We start from the raw sequence: 19,042 nt of genomic DNA, 5'->3' as shown, positions 1-19,042 counted from the left end.
TGCGACAGTGCTGGGGGGGGGGGGGAGGGGGCGCAGGGGGGGGGAGCCTGCGGCACGTGCTGCCTCGCCCCCCCCAAAGCCCCAGAGCCTTTAATCGGCTTCCCTCGCCTGCCCCCCCCCCGCCCCACAGGGGGCCCCCGGCCCCATCTGGACCTCCACCCCCCCCCCTGCCGCCCCCCTGCGCCCCCCCCCCCGGCATGGGACCTGGCCTCTGCGCCTGCCCCCTCCCCCTATCCCCAGCCAAAACCTGCCCCCCCCCCCCCCAGCATGGAGGCTGCCGCCCCCCCCCCCCCCGTAATCCCCGGCGCTATTTGTTCGCGCTAAACCGGAGCTCCGCGAGACGCTGCTCCACCGTATCCCCCCCCCCGGTAGCCGCCCCCCCCCTTAACCGGGAGCCCCCCCCCCATGTCCGTGGCCCCCCCCCGGAGCACCGGAGGGGCCGCATTGCAGCGCTGACGTGGCGCTGCCGCATGGCCGCCGGCAAGCGGGGGTGGGAAATGGCGGATTTGGGGAGGGGGGGGGCACGGGGGGGGGGCCAGGAGCTGGGGTGCCCCCCCCCGGCACTGCGGCACGCCCTTCCCCCCCCCCTCGAGTTTCGCATCGCCTTCAGCTTCCCCTTCGTTATTTCCCCCTGTAGGGAGCCAGGAGCATGGGAGGGGGCGGGGGGGTGATGGGGGGGCGGGAGGGGGTGATGGGGGGGGCCGGGGGGGTAACATGCTCACGCAGGGCCGGGGGCTGCTGCTGCATCGCGCCCCCCCCCTCCCCGCAGGTCCTCGCCCCAAGGGAGAGAATTTGGGGCGCGGGGGGGGGCACTGAGCCCCTCATGGAGCAAAACAGCTCGGCCCTGGTGCCCCCCCCCGTGCCCCCCCCAAGTCACACAAGTCACCCACGGGCTTCTGCCAGCCTCGGGGGGCAGCAGGGAGCCCCCAGGAGTAGTGCCCCCCCCCCCCCCGAAAAGGCTGCTGCTACCAGCCCTGGCCATGCTGCAGGGGCACATGGGGGGGATATGAACGGGGGGGGCACACCGCAGCCCAGCAGCAGGCGGGGGGGGGGCACCCTGTCCCTTTGCTTTGCATCAGCCACTTGGATGCTGCGGGGGGGGGATTTTTGCCCTCAAAGACTGCGCTGCTGCTCACATGGCCGGGAGGGGGGGGGTCGACCCCCCCCCCGAGCAGCTCGGCTCTGCCAGGCTGCCCTCAAAGGGTGGAGGTGGGGGGGGGGGGGAAGAAAATCCGATGTAAAAAAACAAAACACTGCGTGCTTGGAGCAGTTTAATGGAAGAAGTAAACAGAGCCCCCCCCCCGGAAGCAAAAGGAGAAAATTATTTGGTGCTCCCCCCCCAGGGGGCGATTTTCAGCCATGACTCGGGAAGCAGGACTGGGGTGGGGGGGGCACAGATATTTCTGCGAGGAGAGCCCCCCCTTCTCCTTCCTCGCCTTGTATTGCTGCAGGACATGCAGTAGGAAACAGCCCTTTTTTTTTGGGGGGGGGGCGGGGGGGGTGTCAGGGCCTTGGCATTGCCCCCTCCCCAGATACGGGTTTGGGGGACCGTGGGTGCTGCACCAGTGCTGCTCTCCATGGGGAGGGTGAGCTCTGCCCCCCCCCAGACCCAGCAAAAGGGGTCACAGCTGGGTGCTGCCCCCACAGCTGGGGGATGTCCCCTGATACCCCACCCCACGCTCAGCCATAAAGGCAGGGGGAGGAAGGGGACGATCAGGGCCATGGTGTTTGCCCCCCCCCAGGCTGGGCACGCTGAGCGCTGCCGGGAAGCGCTGAATGAGCTCCTTGTTCTGCTCACCCCCCCCCCGCAGCTCCTGCTTTGCACCGTGACCCAGCTTTATCTCCAGCCCGGAGCTTGGACACGTCTGGAGGCATCTCCCTTCCCCACCTCATGGGGGGGGGGAGCTCGGGGGCACGGAGCTGCCTCCTGGGGCTGAGCCCCAAAAAGGGGGGAGCTGGGGCTGCAGGGTGCTGGGCTCAGCCTGCCCCCCCCCCAGGAGCACCCCCAGGGGCAGGGGGCTCGGGGCAGCCCCCAGCACAGGGGGTGACGGCCCCACGGCACGGAGGAAAGACACCAGACACAGAGCCAAGGACAGGGAATGCTTTTTATTCAGACCCACGGGAGAGGACGGGTGGGTCCGGGACAAGACTTTTCCATTTCACAGACCATTGAACAGCACAGCCAGCAGTGCACCCACTGCTACAGACCCACTGGGGGGGTCTTCAACTACGTTTGTTCCCTGTACGAGCAGCACCGTTGTGAAGGTTTAATACTCCTCCCCTTCCTCCTCTCCCTCCCCTTCCACCGAGTCCACCCCCACCTCCTCGTAATCCTTCTCCAGGGCAGCCATGTCCTCCCTGGCCTCCGAGAACTCGCCCTCCTCCATGCCCTCCCCCACGTACCAGTGCACGAAGGCACGCTTGGCGTACATCAGGTCGAACTTGTGGTCCAGGCGGGCCCAGGCCTCGGCGATGGCCGTGGTGTTGCTCAGCATGCACACAGCACGCTGCACCTTGGCCAGGTCGCCCCCGGGCACCACCGTGGGAGGCTGGTAGTTGATGCCCACCTTGAAACCCGTCGGGCACCAGTCCACGAACTGGATGGTGCGCTTGGTCTTGATGGTGGCGATGGCGGCGTTGACGTCCTTGGGCACCACGTCCCCGCGGTACAGCAGGCAGCACGCCATGTACTTGCCGTGCCGCGGGTCGCACTTCACCATCTGGTTGGCCGGCTCGAAGCAGGCGTTGGTGATCTCGGCCACCGAGAGCTGCTCGTGGTAAGCCTTCTCGGCCGAGATGACAGGGGCATAGGTGGCCAGGGGGAAGTGGATGCGTGGGTACGGCACCAGGTTGGTCTGGAACTCGGTCAGGTCAACGTTGAGGGCCCCATCGAAGCGCAGGGAGGCCGTGATGGAGGACACGATCTGGCCGATCAACCGGTTGAGGTTGGTGTAGGTGGGCCTCTCGATGTCCAGGTTCCTGCGGCAGATGTCGTAGATGGCCTCGTTGTCCACCATGAAGGCGCAGTCGGAGTGCTCCAGCGTGGTGTGGGTGGTGAGGATGGAGTTGTAGGGCTCCACCACGGCTGTGGAGACCTGGGGGGCCGGGTAGATGGAGAACTCCAGCTTGGACTTCTTGCCGTAGTCGACCGAGAGGCGCTCCATGAGCAGGGAGGTGAAGCCGGAGCCGGTGCCACCCCCGAAGCTGTGGAAGACCAGGAAGCCCTGCAGCCCTGTGCATTGGTCAGCCTGGAGGGAGAGAAAGGGGTGGGGGGGCCATTATTAAGCTGGGCAGCAGCAGAGCTCATTCCTTCCTCTCTTATGTTCTCTCCCGATGACATTTGGGGGATTTCCAACAGCAGAGCAGAAGCCACCAGGAATGGGGTGAGCCTGACTCCTGTTGTTGGAAACTCTCCGCGCGTGAATCCCCCAGGGAAGCCCCTCTGCCCCCAGAGCGCTTTGGGGGGGGGGGGCACGCAGCCCATGGCTCTGCTGCCACCCCCATGCAGCTCCTCGGGCTCCCAACACCGCTGAGTGCAGCTGGATGCGGCCGCAGCCAGAGCCGAGGAGGAACAAAGGAGGAATTGCAGAGCTCAGCACCGCCGGGCGCCTGGGGACGCGGCGCTGTGGAGCAGCTCCAACGCCCCGGCTGCGCCACGTCCCGCCGCCAGCCAATGGCAGCCGCTGCAGAGCAGGATTACCATTAATTAATATATTAAGTCTAAACCCAGCCTGGCTAGTCCTGCAGGAAGGGCGAGACCCAGAACCGGAGCCTCCGTCCTCATCTCACCACCCACCGGCGCCCCCCGTGCGGCCCCCCCGGCCATACCAGCTTGCGGATGCGGTCGAGCACCAGGTCGATGATCTCCTTGCCGATGGTGTAGTGCCCCCGCGCGTAGTTGTTGGCCGCATCCTCCTTGCCCGTGATCAGCTGCTCGGGGTGGAAGAGCTGCCGGTACGTCCCCGTGCGCACCTCGTCTGCGGGACAGCACCGGGCACCCCGTTAGCACCGGGCACCCCCTCGGCACCCACCGCCCCCCACCCCAACTCCCCACGCTCACCGATCACCGTGGGCTCCAGGTCCACGAAGACGGCCCGGGGCACGTGCTTGCCGGCCCCCGTCTCGCTGAAGAAGGTGTTGAAGGAGTCGTCCCCCCCGCCGATGGTCTTGTCGCTGGGCATCTGCCCGTCGGGCTGGATGCCGTGCTCCAGGCAGTACAGCTCCCAGCACGCATTGCCGATCTGCACGCCCGCTTGGCCCACGTGGATGGAGATGCACTCGCGCTGCGGGGACATTCGTGGTGCTGCGTCACCCCCCGTGGCCCGGCCGAGCCCCCCGCTGTACCCCACTCATGTCCCATTCCCCCCCTCCAGCTGCAGCCCCAGCCCATGCCCCCCCCCCAGGATGCTGGATGCTGCCCCCCGGAGGGGCTGGTGCTGAGCTGGGCAGGGCAGGATGGGGCCACCCCATGCCAGGATGGGGCCGGGTCCTGCCCAGCCCCATCCTATTGTTCTGGGGGCTGCAGGGGGCTCAGCACCATGGCCACACCCAGTGCAGGGGGGGGCTCAGCACCCAGGGGGGGCCCATCCTGCTCTGCCCAGACCAAGCAGGATCACCCTGTGATGAGCCGGGGGCTCAGCACCATCCTGCCCTGGGGGGCCGTGACCGCACCCAGCAGGAGATGGGAGCCCCCAGGGTCACATCCTGCCATGCCCCCCCCCATGGGGACGCAGCCACAGCCCGTGTGGGCTGAGGGCTCAGCACCAGGGGCTCATCCTGCCCTGGGGGGGTCCTCATTGAGCCATGGCCACACCCAGGGCAGGACCGGGGACCCCATCCTGCCCCCAGCACCCAGGGGCTGGATCCTGCCCAGTTTAAGAGGGGCCACACCCGGGGGGGCTCAGCCCCAGCCAGGGGGGCTCCTATTGAGACCCATCTGCCAGGAGCCACACCCGGGGGGGGCTCAGCACCGGGAGCCCCCTTTTAACGGGCCCCGGGGGTCCCATCCTGCCTCATTTAACCCCAGCCACGCCCAGTGCGGGCTCAGCACCGGGGGGGGGGGGCTCATCCTGTCCTATTTAACGGGATCCGGGGGGGTCCCATCCCACCCCGTTCACCGGGAGCCACACCCAGAGCGGGCTCAGCACCGGACAAAGGGCCCCGATCCTGCCCCGTTTAACGGGGACCGCGCCCCGAGCGGGCTCAGCACCGGCGGGGGGGGCCTCGTCCTGCCTGGGGGGGGCTCATTACGGGCTCGGCAGCTCCGCCGGCTTCGGTGGGGGGGGGGAACGGGAACAAAGGCGGTGGCTCGGGGGTCCCCGGCGGGGGCGCGCACGGCCCGGGCCGATCCCGATCCTGGCTCCGGTGTCCGCCCCCCCCCCCTCGGTCCGGTGCCCCCCCCCGCGCTCACCATGGCGGCTGCTCGGCTCCGGGGCTTTCTCACAGCACGACGCTGAGGCGGTCGATGTAAGAGGCGCGGCAGAGCCGGCGGCTGGGCGCGGGGCTTTATAGGGCCGGGACGGGACGGGGGGGACCGGGGAGGGGCGGGGGAACCGGGGGGGGGGGGGGGCCGGGGCGGGGCGGGGGGGCGGCGGTGGCGGCTGCCATTGGCGGCGCGGGGATGAGGTAATGCCCCCCCCCACCCCCCCGGAGCCGCAGACAAAGCCGGGCGGGGCGGGGGGGCTCGGGGCGGGGGGGCCGGGGGCTGCAGGAACGGGGGGGGGGGACAAGGGGGGGGCAGCACGGCTCGTCGCGACGCTGCCCCCCCCCCCTCCTGGTCCCGGTCCTGTCCTGCAGTGCCCCGGCCCTGCCCCGGGGGGGGCATTTTCCGCCGTGCCCTGGTCCCGGTCCCGTCCCCGGTGCCACCAACCGGGTGTCCCCGGGTCCCGGTGCCCAGCTATGGGGGTGGCCACGGCTTTGTCCCCAGCCCTGGGGTGTCCCTGTCCCCATCCCGTCCCTGTCCCCGTCCCCATTCCCGGCCGTGCCCCAGTGCCCTGGTTCCCAGCCACGTCCCGGCCCCCGGTGCCGCCGTGGCCCCGTGCCCGTCCCCGCTCCCTCCCAGCCGCCTCTTTGTGCGCCACCCCCGGGGGGGGCCACCGAGGGGGGGGGGGGGGTCCTGGGACCGTTCCCAGGCACCAAGTGGCAGCTGCTCTGCGGCAGCTGGTGTGGGGGGGGGGGCACAGCTGGGACATCGGCTGCTCGCCCCCCCGAGCCCCCCCCCGCCGTGCCACTGCCCCCCCACCCAACCCCAGCGGTCCCTGCAGTGGCCGGGGTGGGGTACGGGGGGGGCTGGCCCCAGCTGCTGCAGGTGGAGCTGCCAGCATCGCCCCCCCCCGCGCTGAGAAATCACATTTTTTCTCTGCATTTCCCGCATTACGCGGATTTTTGGGCAGCTCCAGGTCCCTGTTCCCACGTCCCCGCCACCCTCCTGCCCCACGCTCTGCCCCCCCTCACCCCCCCCCCCAGTGTTTTTGGGGTGCTGCTAAACCGGGGCAGGGAGCAGGGAGGGGCTGGGGCTCCCCCCCCCCCCCGGCAATATGGGGCTGCAGACAAAGAGGAGCCGCGATTTGGGCATCGCCCACAGGAACAAAGGCAGCCAGGCTGTGCCCCCCCCCCCAACAAGATTGGGCTCCCCCCGGGCTGTGCATGGGTGTTTGGTGCTCCATGGGGGGGTCCTGCCCCCCCTCCCCGATGGGAAACGTGGCCCTGAGCCCCCCAACAGCTCCAGGCTGGGGGTTGGGGGGGGGGGGCTGCCCTTCAATGCCTCCAAGCTGTGGGCGGGGGGGGGGGGGGCTGGGCGGCTGGACCCCCCCCCAGGTGACGCAGGGTGAAGGGCGAAGGGCTCTGGGTGGCGGGGGGGGGGGGTGGCCCCTCCCAGACCCTTCCCATCATTAGGTATGGGAGGCCACTTGGCACTGCTGCCAGGCAACCAGTTGCTGGGACACGGGCTGCGACCCCCCCTTGGGACCCCCCCCCCAACATCCATCACCTTGCAGGGCCGGGGTGGGGGGGCTGGGGGGGTCGGGGCCCCAAATCCCCCAGTGCTGTGCTGCAGGGGGGGGTGACGCCATCCCGGGGCCTCCTCCACTGCCTGCCCCCCCTGTGCTATGGTGAAGGGGGGGCAACTCCATTCCTTTACCCCCCCCCCATGGTACGGGGGGGTCACCAGCCCTGGACCCAACACCCAGCCCTATGTGCACTGATTGAGGGGTAAGGGGGGGGGCTGGCCCCGCTGCCTGCTGCCCCCTCATCTCCCAGCGCCCCACCCCAACTCTCAGCCCCCCCCCCAATTCCCAGCTGCCCCCCCCCGGCTCCCAGCCCCCCCCTCGGCCGCCTGTGCTCTGTTGACTGTTGGTAGCAGCTCCTGGTGATGGTTGCTGGGCCCCCGCCGTGTTTGCAGCCCAGGAATGACTGAGCACAGAGGCCACGAGACCCCCCCGGACCCCCCCATTCCGACCCCCCCTCCACATCTGGGTGTCCCCATGGGGACCCCATGAGCCAGCCCCCCCTCAGCACCCAGCCCCGCTCCCCCCCCCCCAGTGCAGCCCGGAGCTGGGAAGCCGGCGCTGGCTCGGGGCCGGCTGAGGTTTCCAGCTCTGTGTGCCCCCCCCCGTGCCGTCAGCCGCCCCCCCCGGCTCTGTCTGTCCGTCTGTCTGTCTCCTGAGCATCGATGTGACAGGTTCGCTCAGACGGACGGACGGGGCTGCTCCTCGCCTGGGTGCAGGATGGGGGGGCCCTGGGGTGGTGGGGGCATGGCGGGGGGGGGAGCACCCAGCCTGCCCCCCCTTCAAAGAGCTGGGTGTGGGGGCCCCCCCCCGAGCTGCTGGGGACCCCATCCCCATGGGGGGGGGCACAGTGTGTCCCCACAACCAAGGTGCTCCGTGCCCCCCCCCCAGCACTGCTGGCACTACAAAGCCCCCAAGGGAGCCACAACAGAAAGGACACTGGGGGGGGGGGGTGAAAGGGGCATGTGGGGCAGAGCTCGGGGGGGGGGGGCAGGAGATGGGGGGGGCTGCGGGGCTGCAGCGGGGGCTGAGTCTGCTGGGCGTGGGGAGGGGGCTGCAGCCGCGGCTCCGCATTGCGGCAAAGCCTGGGATAAAGGCGTGGGGAGGTGGCTGCGGGGGGGGGGGGGTGCTGGGGGGGGCAGGGTGGTGATGCCGCAGCTGGCACATCTCCATGGGGGGGGTCCCATCTCAGGGGGCTCCGGTGGTGCTGGCTTCGAGTTGGGGGCATCATGGGGGGCACTGGGTGCTCGGGCCCCATGAGTGAGACAGTGCCAACGATGGGGGGGGGGGCACCGGGGGGGGCAGGGGGCACCCAGTGCATGGCGCTGAGCAGGGGGGGCCGGACACAGCCTTGGGGGGGGGCGGCACAGGGAAATCCTGGGGGGGGGACGTGGGGGCTGGGGCTGCTCTCAGGAACCTCCCTGGGGCGGGGGGGGGCATCCCGAAACTCCTCTTCATGATGGGGGGGGCACGAGGCGGTGACCCCGCTGCAAACCCCAACCCGGGGAGGGGCAGTAAAGGGGGGGGGGGGGGGGCTGCCGCATCCCCGGCCCCTGGGAACTTGACCCCGAAGCCAGGGCCAGACGCCGGGGTGCTGCAGGGCAGGGCAGGGCGGGGGGGGGTGGAAACGTCGGGCCCCCCCCCCGGCCCTGCCCCCCCCCGGAGGGGTCTGGCAGCAGAACAAAGGCGGCGGCCGGGAGGCGGCGCGGGGGGGCCCCGAGGGGCTTCCCACGGGGGTTCGGGAGCCCCCGGCCCATCCCCGGGCCGCGGGGTCGCTGCGGTGGGGGCTGGGGGGGGCCCGGAGCCCCCCCCCCCCGCCCGGTACCGGGGTCCCCCCCTCCCCCTCCCCCTCCCCCTCCCCCTCCGGTCCCTCCTACCCAAGCCCCGCCCCCTCCAGTCAAGCCCCGCCCCTCCGACAAGCCCCACCCCAAATTTCACTCTATGACGTCACAGCCCAAGCACCCCCCCCCCCCCCCGACCCCCCCCAACCGGCAGCGTTATCGGCGTTATCTCAACCCCTGAGCCCTTCGTGTCCTATTTGGGGAGGGAGGGAGCGGCTGATGTGGAACTCGAGCACCCCCCCGAGTCCAAGCACCACGCAGACCCCAATTCTTATCACGATTTATTCCTTATTTATTGCTTCTCCAGCTCTTCCGTCCCCTTCTGCTGCAGGAACTCGCTTCGGTACCGCTGTCCGGCACGGGGTCACGGAGCTCCAGAGCCGACGCCTGGCTGTGGGCTGAGCCTTCTGCAGCTGCCGTGGAGGAGAGAATTCCTCTCCTAAAGTCCTGCAGCTCCCTCAGCAGCTTGAAGCACTGCTCCTTGTCCCCAAAGACATAGACGTCGTTTCCCAGAGCCAGAGGAAACTTCATTTGGGAGCACTCGTTCGGACCCAGGGACTGTGGGGTGGAGGACACGCGCCATGCTTCCGATTCTTCGCTCCCGTCTACAGAGCCCTCGTCCGAGGAAAAGCAGCACCCAGGGATGTCGAGGGTGACATCTGACGTCGTGGAGCTTGCGTAGATGATGGTTGACTTTTCCGAAGCATCAGAGCCGTCTTCGTGGTCCGTGAGGTCCCGGGCCTGTGCTGAGGGAGCTGTCGTCTCCTGGGGCAGGTGTGAGATGATCCGGTTGGAATTTTTGCTTTTCTCCAGCTCAAGTCCTTGTGAGAGCAGCTCACATCGCTGCCTTTGCTGCTGACACCGCTGCTCGGATTGTGTCAGCTGCGCTCGTAACGCTTGCAGCTCTTCCTCATGTGCCCGTTGTCGCTCTGCCCAAGCCTTCTGCCAATGCTTCGCCTCCTCTTCTTTCTTCTGCAGCATGAGCTCTGTTTCCTCTCGCTCCATCTCCTGTTGCTGCATTATTTTGGCCAGTTGGCTCATGTTCTGAAATTCACAACTGAGATACTGCAGTACGTCTATGAGCTGTTTAGCATTTCGCTGCTCTGACACTTGCAGGACTTCCTGCTTCAGAGCAGCGTTTTCAGCCTCAGTCTCCTTTATCCTCTCGTTCTGCCTGAGCAGCTGAGAGTTCTCCTGGTCGCGTGCGGCTTTTTCTTCCAGCATCTGTGCCAGATGCACCTTGAGCTCCTTGCTCCTGTTCTTCAGCCGGGAGCGTTCCAGGTCCAGCTTCTTCTGCAGCCGAAGCTTCTCCATCGCCTCCTTTTCAACCAGCTGCTGGTCGACCTCCTCAGTCTTCGCAGCAGGATTTTCAAATCTCGCGGCAAGCTCTTTCAGCTGCCTGACTCTTTCCTTCAGCTTCTTGGTCAGGAGGCCCAGCTCGCTGACGTCCTTGGCGAGCCTCCCTGCCTTCTCCCTGGCTTCCAGCAGGGAGCCCTCGTCCTTCAGAAGGCAGGCCTGCTCCTGCAGGAGCCCGTATCGCCTCCTCAGCTCCTGCAGTTCATTGAGCAGTTTGGCTTTCTGCTCTAGAAGCCGTCCGTCTCCGCTGCCGGGGGTGCAGGGCTCTTGCTGCCCTGAGACTTGAAATCCCACGTGGCGCCGGGCCGCGGCCTTGTCCCTGTCGTGGGAGGCAGGCGCTCCGCACTCGGCCTTCTTCACCATTTCTTTGTAGAAGAGCCTTCTCTGCAGGCTCATCTTCTTCAGGGCCAGGATCTGCGCGGCGTCCTCCCGCTGCTTCTGGAGCAGCTCCTGCTCCCGGCGCCGCTCGGCCTCCTTCTCTTGCAGCAGCTGCCGGAGCTCCACCGCCCGCTGCCTCCGGCTCCGCTCCTCGAACTGCTGCAGCTCCCGCGCCCGCTCCTGCTCCCATTTGGAGCGCAGCTGCTGGGCCAGGAGCTGCCGCTCCTGCTCTGCCCTCTTCTTCAGCTCCCGGGCCTCGGTGTTGAGGCGCCGCTGCAGCTCCTGGGAGCGGAGACGCTCGGCCTGAAGCTGAGCCCACAGCGCCTCCAGCTCCTGCCCGTGCTCGTTCTGCTGCACAGGGCCCCGACGGGATAAGGGCTGACCACGAGCCACAGGCCCCTGGCCGTCACCACCGCCGGTCATGGTTTCAATAACCACGAATAATAAATAACCAGAAATTACCGGAACTCAGTGAACAGTCACCAAATGCCGCCAGCAAAAGCCACCAGCAATCGCACGGCCTGGGCCTGAGAGGGACAGAAGGCTCTGAGCCCCCAGCAAACACCAGCACCGCACAGCAGCAGAGGCAATCCCTACTGCTGGCCCTGTGGGCGCGAGCGGGCCTTATATACTGTGCCGTGGCTGTGACGTCATAAGGGAGAGATGACGTCATAAAGGCAGGATGCCGCCACATGACCTTATATGGCGTGTCCGTGCCCCCAACGCCCCCAAAAACAGCCTCAGCAGCAGGGGTGCGGAGGAGGGAGGTGAGGGGCTGGGGGCCCGTGCAGGCATCACGCAGCCGGCAGCGGTGGCCGGTTCGGAGCTGCTCCTTTACTGAGCGCCTCCACAGGGACCTGGTGCCCTCCATCTTGCCCGTTTATTCCTAAATAAAGGTCTGTTCCAGCGCACGTCCTTTCACCTTACTCTGCTTAGCAGGACAAAGGCAGCCGGCCACATTTGGATGATTTTGTCCCCTTTCTCCAAAGCCCCCTCTCCTGTGCTGCCCCACGCAATGATGTCTCCAACACACCGCAGGTGTTGAGGAGAAATATTTCTTCTCTGATAGCACGAGGGCTAATGGGTTTAAACTAAAAAAGCGTAAAGTCTTAGCTCGAGCTACACTGGGGGTGCTCGGAGGGCTTGTATGCACAGTAAAAGCTGCATTTCAAACACCCCAGCTGGGCCCTGCTCATGTCCCGCAGCCTGAAGGAGATGCCAGCACAGACGCGCTTCGATCCAGGACATTTATTGGGGTAAATCCAGGAACGGGGGGCAGTGGCCTCCCACCATGTGCTAACTGGGGGGTGGGAAGGGCCCCTCCACAGCCCCATTCTGCGCAGGGGAGCACGGCCAGGTACACACAAACAGGGACTGCTACTTGCAGGCAGAGGGAGAGATTCCCAGGGGACCACGACGCCGGGGGGGTGGATGCAGATGCTGAGGGAGGTGCTCCAGGGTGCTCTCACTTTTGCAGCCGCTTGATGCGGGCTTCTATGTCAGCAAAGTTGTCCTCTACAATGGCCAGGTTTTCCTTCATCGTCTTCTGGACCTGCAGGGGGGTCGGTGGGGAAGGGAGTGAGCAGGGGGGACAGGATGGGGACCCCTCCCACCCCAGCACATGCTGCTGGGGCTCACCTCTGCCAGCAGCACGGTGTTGTCCTTGAGAGCACCAGCTATCTCCTGCTGCGTGGTGTCCAGGTGCACAAGGACCTGCCCAAACTGTGTGGCTGGGAAGGGAGGCGAAAACTCAGCACCGGAGGGCCCCCAGGCCCCAGGATCCCCCTTGTCACACCACGCCACTGTCCCCAGCATCCCCCTTCCTTGCCCCTCACCTTGCTCGTGCAGCTCCCTGAGGGTCAGCAGTCGCTGCACTACATCGGGCAGGCTGCTGGCCACGGGGTCCCAGCGCTGCATCATCTCATAGACCTGGTGGATCTGGGGCAAGGGGCGGAAAGCAAGAAAGGAGGGCGTAAGCACAGTCTGCAGGGGGATTCCACATAAGCCCCCCGTGCTGCAGTTGCTTTGGGGGGCCTGCCCTGCTGCTCTTACCTTGCTCTGGGTGTCAGCGTCCTGCACAACGGCCTTGTGCTTGGCGATTTCATTCACCTTCGCCAGGACGCTCTGCGGAGGGGGGAGGCAGATGTGAGACACCAAATCCAGCAGCATCCACCCAAACTTCATAGCCTTTGCTGGTGCCCTCCCTTGGCTCTCCCCTGGCTCTGTGCCGCTTATCCCCAGCCTCCTTTTATCCCCTCTCACCTGCAGCCGAGCCTCCACTTGGTCCAGCACAGCCACGTCCAGGATGTTGACTTTGGCTTGGAGGATCTGCACGGTCTCCTGGGGAAGGAGAACAGGGTGGTTGCGGGGTGCCTGGGCACGAGGGAAAGGCTGAAAGCTGCACCAGGGCAAGTTCAGGTGGGGGATTGGGACAGAAAATCTTCGCTGAGAGGGTGGTGGAGCAGCAGAGCAGGCTCCCCAAGCAGGGGGCCATGGCCTCGAGCCTGCTGATATTTGAGAAGCGTTGGGACAACGCTCTGAGATTTATGGCTTAATTCTTAGCGTGGAGCCAGGAGTTTGACCCTAGGGTCTTCATGGGTCACTTTAACTCAGGCTGGTTTAGGATTCTAGGACTCACCACGAGGCTGGTCCCCTTCAGCCCGACCAACAGCGGGTTCTGCGGGGAGGAAAATCACATCAGCGGGGCCTGGAGGATGGGGGGCAGGGGGGTGGCAGGGCTGGAGCTCCCGGCCCCGTACCTGGCTGTCAGGCTCGTACCGCACCATCGCCTCCAGCTGTGCCAGCCGCTTCTCCAGCTCCGCAATCTGGAAACGAGGGAAAGGAGGGCTGAGAGGGCAGGACAGCCCATTTTGGGGTCAAACGCCGTGATTCCACACGCTCACCTTGGCAGCCTGGGAGAACTGGTCCTGTTCCGGCCTCCAGTACAGCTCAAAGGTGAGCATGTCCCCGGCGGGGGCTGGCGCCTTGGCAGGGCTCTTCCCCGCCGCTGCCTTCTTGCACTTCGCCACCTCCAGCTGCTGCAACAGGCGCCTGGCAGAGAGCAAAATTTGGGCACGCTGCCCTGGTGCCGCCTCGTGGGGTCGCTGGCATCCTCCCCCCGCTGCCCCCCAGCTTCCCAAAGCGCGGCCACGAGGCCTCAGGACTGCACTCACTTGGCCAGGGCGCCTTCGGGGTCTGCGAAGTCGATGGCTGCGGCAGGGCCCAGCAGCTTCTCCAGGTGGCTGGAGACCAGCTGCTGCTTCAGGCCCTCCACCTGCCTGGCCAAGGCCATGGGCGTCAGCTCCTCCTCGGCCGCCGAATCCTTCACCGCGCTCTGTGAAGGGAGGTGGAGGTGGGGGGGGGACAGGCAGCAGCGTCAGCCTCCCCCCGGGGACGATCTGCCCGCGGCTCCCAAACGGCAGCGGGGATGCTCACCTGGATCTGCTCCACCTCCTGGACCAGCTCCTGCACCTCGTGCTGCAGCCGCTGGTACCGCTGCTGAGGGGTCTCTTTGGCACCAACGCCCTCACCGAGCTGCAGAGAGATAAAAAGGGGGGGTGAGGAAAAGCTGGGGGGTGTCACGGGGACTTGGGGCCTGCCCATGGCCATCAGGGACCTGGCAGTGCTGGGACACCGGGACCCAATTCCCCTTGGTGGTTCCAGCACCTGTGCAAGGAAAAGAATTGGACAGAAAAAAAACAAGTAGCTGAGTCCCTCTACAGATAGGTAGGAGAAATGTCACGTTCGCAGGGCCCGGGCCTCCCAGGGGACTGCTGGAGGGATCACGCTGCAAGGTATCAGCAATCCAGGGGGGTCCTGGGGGGTGCCAACGGCAGCTTCCTCGCCCAAGGGTTAAGGAGAACCCACAAGGAGAGGTGTTGGGGCCGGACCCCACCCTCACCAGCACCGAGGGGCTTACTGGGAATCACGGACTGGTTTGCCTGGAAGGGGCCTTGAAGGATCGTCTGGGTCCAAAGCCCATGACAAGAAAAAATGGGCACAAACCAAGTGAAAAGCCCCAAAAGCCACCGGGATGTGGCCCCAGGCAGCAGCTCCAGACGGCTGCACGGGGGTCGGACCACAAGGACTGAGGGTTCCCTGCCCACCTCGACCCATCTGAGGTTGATTCTGCGGCGTGATTTGGGGCTGGGGGCAGAGCCACGGCCCTGGGCAGAGTCACGGTCCCCAGCAGGGACGTCCCTGGGGACAAACTCACGCTGAGGACCCGTCCCCACGAGCTCTGCACTCACCATTTCGTACTCCCCGGCCTCGTAGCCCGTCGTCCTCATCTTGCTGATGCGGTCAGAGAAATCTGGGAGAGGAGAGCAGGGGGGGGTCATCAGCCCCAAAAACACCCAGTGCGGCTATGCCACCCCCCGGGGTCCCCTCGGCGACCCGGGCCCCCGCAGCTCACCCACTCCCTCGGTGCCCAGGCGCTTGTCCTTGAACTTCTCGAAGGCGGCGTTGGGGTTGATGATGAGGTGCTCCACGCTGGTGCTGGTGAGCTCCTCCTGCGCACAGGACACGGCGCTAAGGACGAGGGGGGGACTCGAGGGTCTCGCAGCGGGGCTGCCGTCCCCCTGCAGCCCCGGCAGCCTTTTTGGGGCTAGGATGGCAGGAAACGGGGCCGAGCTCAGCCCCGTCCTCCCCGACTGCCCCCAGGATGGGGCACGGCCCCCCCCCAAGGGCAGGAAAACCCCCCAGGAGGGCCTGGCAGCGGGGCGCACCGAGGCTCAGCACCCTTTTGGGGGTGCCGGGAGCCCCGTGAGGGGTGCTGGCAGCTTGTGGGACCTGGACCCCTCCGAGCCCACTCCAAGGCTTCGCCGCAGACACAGACAGTGACTCGGGGCGGTCCTCGCCCCCCCGAGGACCTCCCCCCCCGCCTGCTCCCCTCTCCAGCCCCTGCGCCCGGCCGTGGCCTGAAGCACTCGCAGGGAGCCCTGGCGCAGCGCAGGTGGAGGAGAAGGGGTGAGAGCAGTGGGGGCAGCGCTCCGGCAGGGTGTTTTTTTTTTGGGGAGGGGGGCTGTCCAGCTGCGGGGAGGGGCAGCGAGCAGAGCAGAGCGTTAGGGCAGCCGACGGACGGGCTCTTACCAGCTCCTTGCGTTTCCCAGAGGTGAGAAAGTCAGAGCAAGGTTAGGAGGAGAGGAAAGAGAAAAAACGGCGTTAGAAGGTTTGTCCCACGCCTGGCCCCACGTCACCCACGGCCCTCTGCCACCGGGGCCGCCCGCCAGCCCCGCACCAGGGCTCAGGAGCCACGGGGAGGGGGGGTGGTCACGGGGAGGGGGCCACCAGCATGGAGGCGAGGGCAACAAGAGGGGCGGCAGCGGGCTGGGCTCCGGCACCGGGCACCCCGAGGCACCCAGGGTGGTGCTCGCAGCCAGGCTCCGAGGGCTCCACAAAGATTTTGGGGCTGGAGGGGAGCCCCAATTCCGCCAGCCTCCTCCCTCCTGCTGCAGCTCTTCTCTTCCCGTCCTGTCCCTGGCGGGTCCCTGCAGCTCTGGGGGGGGGACGAGGACGGCCCCTGGCTGCGCTCCACCAGTCGTGGCCCCTTTAGCAGCCAGCAGCACCGGCCACGACCCTGCTGCGGGGACTGGGAGGGGGGGTCCCTGCGGGTGCTGGAGGCCAAAACAGCCCCCCAAGCCCTCCCCAGGGCTGCTGAGCACCCCCCCCTCCGTCCTCAGCCTGGAGCAGGTCGCGGCCACGTCCCGGCCCCGGTCGCAGTCGGTGTTAGGGGAGGGGGGGCTCAGCGTCGGGTTGCGGGGTGCCCCATGCAAAAAAAAAAACAAAAACAACAAAAACAAACCCCAAATGGCATGCAGAAAAACAAACAAAAAAGGAAAATAAAAGAAAACCAGAAGCAGCAAACGGGCTTACTTGTGCAAACTATGTCCGGGCAAGGTGGGGAGCGGGGAGGGGAGGGAAGGAACGGGGGGAAAACTCCGGTCAGTTCAGCGCGAGAGAGGCAGGAAACAGAAGGAAGCTGCGCGAGGGGCTCCGGGGGGCCGGGGGGGGGGCTCCCGGGAGAGATGAGAGCGATTAAACCCCCCCCCGGGACCCTTCAGCTCCTGCCTGCAGCCGGCGGGGGTGGGCACGTCCCCGGCACCGCTTGGTCACCGGGGTCCCCCTGAGCGTGGCGAGGTGCCGCCGGGGGGCAGCCGCCCCGCTGGGTCTGGGGGGGGGGAGCTCAGCGCCCTGCCGAGGTTTTCACCCCTTGGTGGGGGGGGTTTGGGGGTGCTCGGACCCCCCCGTCTCTGAGATGTGAGGCTGCGGTGTCCCCGTTGCCATTTGGGGACCCCGCGAGCACCCGGAGCGAAGCCCGGCAGGCAGCACGGGATGCGCGGTGTGACAGCGGGGAGGTGGCACCGAGGGGGGGGGACACACGAGGCGCAGGCCGGGCGCACACAGACCCCCCCCCAGGAGCTCAGCGGGGGTCCCCTTTGGGCTGGGAGCCCCCCTGATGACAGCCGGCAGCGTGTGTGAACCCTTGGGGGTGGCCGTGGCGAGGCAAATTTAGGCACGGGACCCCAGGAGGTGCTTTTTTTTTTTTTGGGGGGGGGGGCACCACAATGCACCCCCCCACCAGCCCCCGTTATCCTCCGCGTGCCACTGGCTGGATTCGGAGCCTGGGGATGGGGACCAGCCCCCCCCCCCCCAGCAATCCCAGGCTGGGACGCGGCACCACGGGGCCAGGAGCTGATTTTGGCACCCCCTTGGGGGGGGGGGGGCACCGGCACCGTGGCTTGGCCCTGCCCCACACGGGGCCCCCCCCCCCAAAGCCTTACCGCCTCGAACTCGGCCTGGTCATCCTCGGGGAGGTCGCTGGTCTCGTACACATCAGGCTCATTCCGGGCCTGGGGGACAAAAAGGTTCCTTTTTCGGTGTCCGTTTCTCATCAAACGGCCCCAAACTGCCCCAAATTGCCCCCAAAACGCCTTCAGATGGCGACCCTGCCCCCCCCCCCCAGCTCTCCTGGACACCCCCCAGGTCCCCCAGCTCCCACTTCCCCCCCTGTCCCCCCTGCCCCCCCCCTCCATGCCCTGCTGCATGCCAGGTACCCCCACCCCAAACACCCCCCTGTCCCCACCCCCAGCCCTATATCCCCCCCAACACCTCCATGACCCCCCCCTCAAAAAAAACCCTGTCCCCTCCAGCCCCATATCCTCCCCCCCAGCCCCATGTCCCCCTTGTCCCCCCCAAATACCCCCATATCCCCCCACCCCAAACACCCCATGTCCCCACCCCCAGCCCTATATCCCCCCCAACACCTCCATGACCCCCCCTCAAAAAAACTCTGTCCCCCCAGCCCCTTATCCTCCCCCCCAACCCCCTGTCCCCCCCCCAAACACCCCATATCCCCCCCCAGCCCATATCCCCCCCACCCCAAACACCCCAAACACCCCATAACCCCCTCCAGCCCCCCATGCCCCCACCCCAAACACCTCCGTGTCCCCCCCCCAGCCCCACCCCGTCCCCCCCAGCCCCCTGTCTCCCCCCCGCGCCCCCCGTGTCCCCCCCCGCGCCCCCCACTCACGATGCCGGGCAGGTCGGCGTATTTGGGGTCGGCCATGGTGGGGCTGGGGCCGGGGCCGGGCGGGGCCGCTCGCGCGAGAGCTGCGGCGCGGGGCACGCTGGGAAATGGAGTCCTGGGGGGGGGAAGGGGACACGGGGGGACATTGGGGGGCGTTGGGGGGCGTTGGGGGGCATTGGGGGGATAGGAGGGGACAGGGGGGACACTGGGGGGACAGGGGGACATTAGGGGCACACGGGAGCCATTGGGGGGTCATTGGGGGGACAGGGGAAATTGGGGGGTGGGGGACATTGGGGGGACACTGGGGGGACAGGGGGACACTGGGGGACATTGGGGGACATTGGGGGTGGGGGACATTGGGGGGATGGGGGGGACATGGGGACATTGGGGGGACATTGAGGGGAAACTGGGGGGACAGGGGGACACTGGGGGGACACTGGGGGACATTGGGGGGTGGGGGACATTGAGGGGACACTGGGGGGACAGGGGGCCATTGGGGGGCCATTGGGGGGCCATGGTGACTTGGGGGGACACGGAGGGGCTGGGGGGCATTGGGGGACACTGGGGGGACATTGGGAGAGATGGGGACACGGGGGACAGGTGGACATAGGGGGGACATGGGGATATTGGGGGGCACGGGGGGGCGGGGGGACATTGGTGGGACATCGGGGGGTGTAAGGGGACACTGGGGGAGATGGGAACATTGGGGGGACATGGGGGGGGTCACTGAGGTGGAAGGGGACATGGGGACATTGAGGGGACACTGGGGGAGAGGGGGACAAGGGGGGGACAAGGGGACATTGGGGGGGGCACGGGGGTGTAAGGGGACATGGGGGGAGATGGAGACACCGGGGGGACACTGGGGGGGATGGAGACACTGGGGGGGCCAAGGGGACATTGGGGGGACACTGGGGGGGACAAGGGGACATTGGGGA

The 19,042-nt window shown here is 67.3% G+C and overlaps 2 protein-coding genes across 2 annotated transcripts; both read right to left on the bottom strand.

The window, feature by feature from the left end:
* Positions 1-2,091: 2,091 nt before the first annotated feature.
* LOC119715302 (tubulin alpha-1A chain) lies at positions 2,092-5,572 on the bottom strand. Its single transcript, XM_072031876.1, has 4 exons — positions 5,411-5,572; positions 4,061-4,283; positions 3,829-3,977; positions 2,092-3,248 (listed from the first exon to the last, which is right to left on the bottom strand). The coding sequence occupies exons 1-4, from the start codon at positions 5,411-5,413 to the stop codon at positions 2,268-2,270; spliced, it is 1,356 nt and encodes a 451-aa protein (XP_071887977.1). The 5' UTR covers positions 5,414-5,572; the 3' UTR covers positions 2,092-2,267.
* A 6,240-nt stretch (positions 5,573-11,812) lies between these two features.
* On the bottom strand, positions 11,813-18,215 carry DCTN2 (dynactin subunit 2). The gene is made up of 14 exons (XM_072031878.1): positions 18,111-18,215; positions 17,362-17,430; positions 14,994-15,090; positions 14,830-14,891; positions 14,015-14,113; positions 13,753-13,913; positions 13,483-13,630; positions 13,339-13,404; positions 13,218-13,256; positions 12,842-12,919; positions 12,632-12,703; positions 12,415-12,517; positions 12,218-12,309; positions 11,813-12,131 (listed from the first exon to the last, which is right to left on the bottom strand). Exons 1-14 carry the CDS (start codon positions 18,144-18,146, stop codon positions 12,045-12,047), a joined length of 1,209 nt encoding a protein of 402 aa, XP_071887979.1. The 5' UTR covers positions 18,147-18,215; the 3' UTR covers positions 11,813-12,044.
* Positions 18,216-19,042: the final 827 nt, after the last annotated feature.

This window comes from Anas platyrhynchos, chromosome 34 (assembly GCF_047663525.1).
Source record: "Anas platyrhynchos isolate ZD024472 breed Pekin duck chromosome 34, IASCAAS_PekinDuck_T2T, whole genome shotgun sequence".
NCBI lineage: Eukaryota > Metazoa > Chordata > Aves > Anseriformes > Anatidae > Anas > Anas platyrhynchos.
Note: the sequence above shows the minus strand (reverse complement) of the source record. Positions and strands in the feature narration are given on the sequence as shown.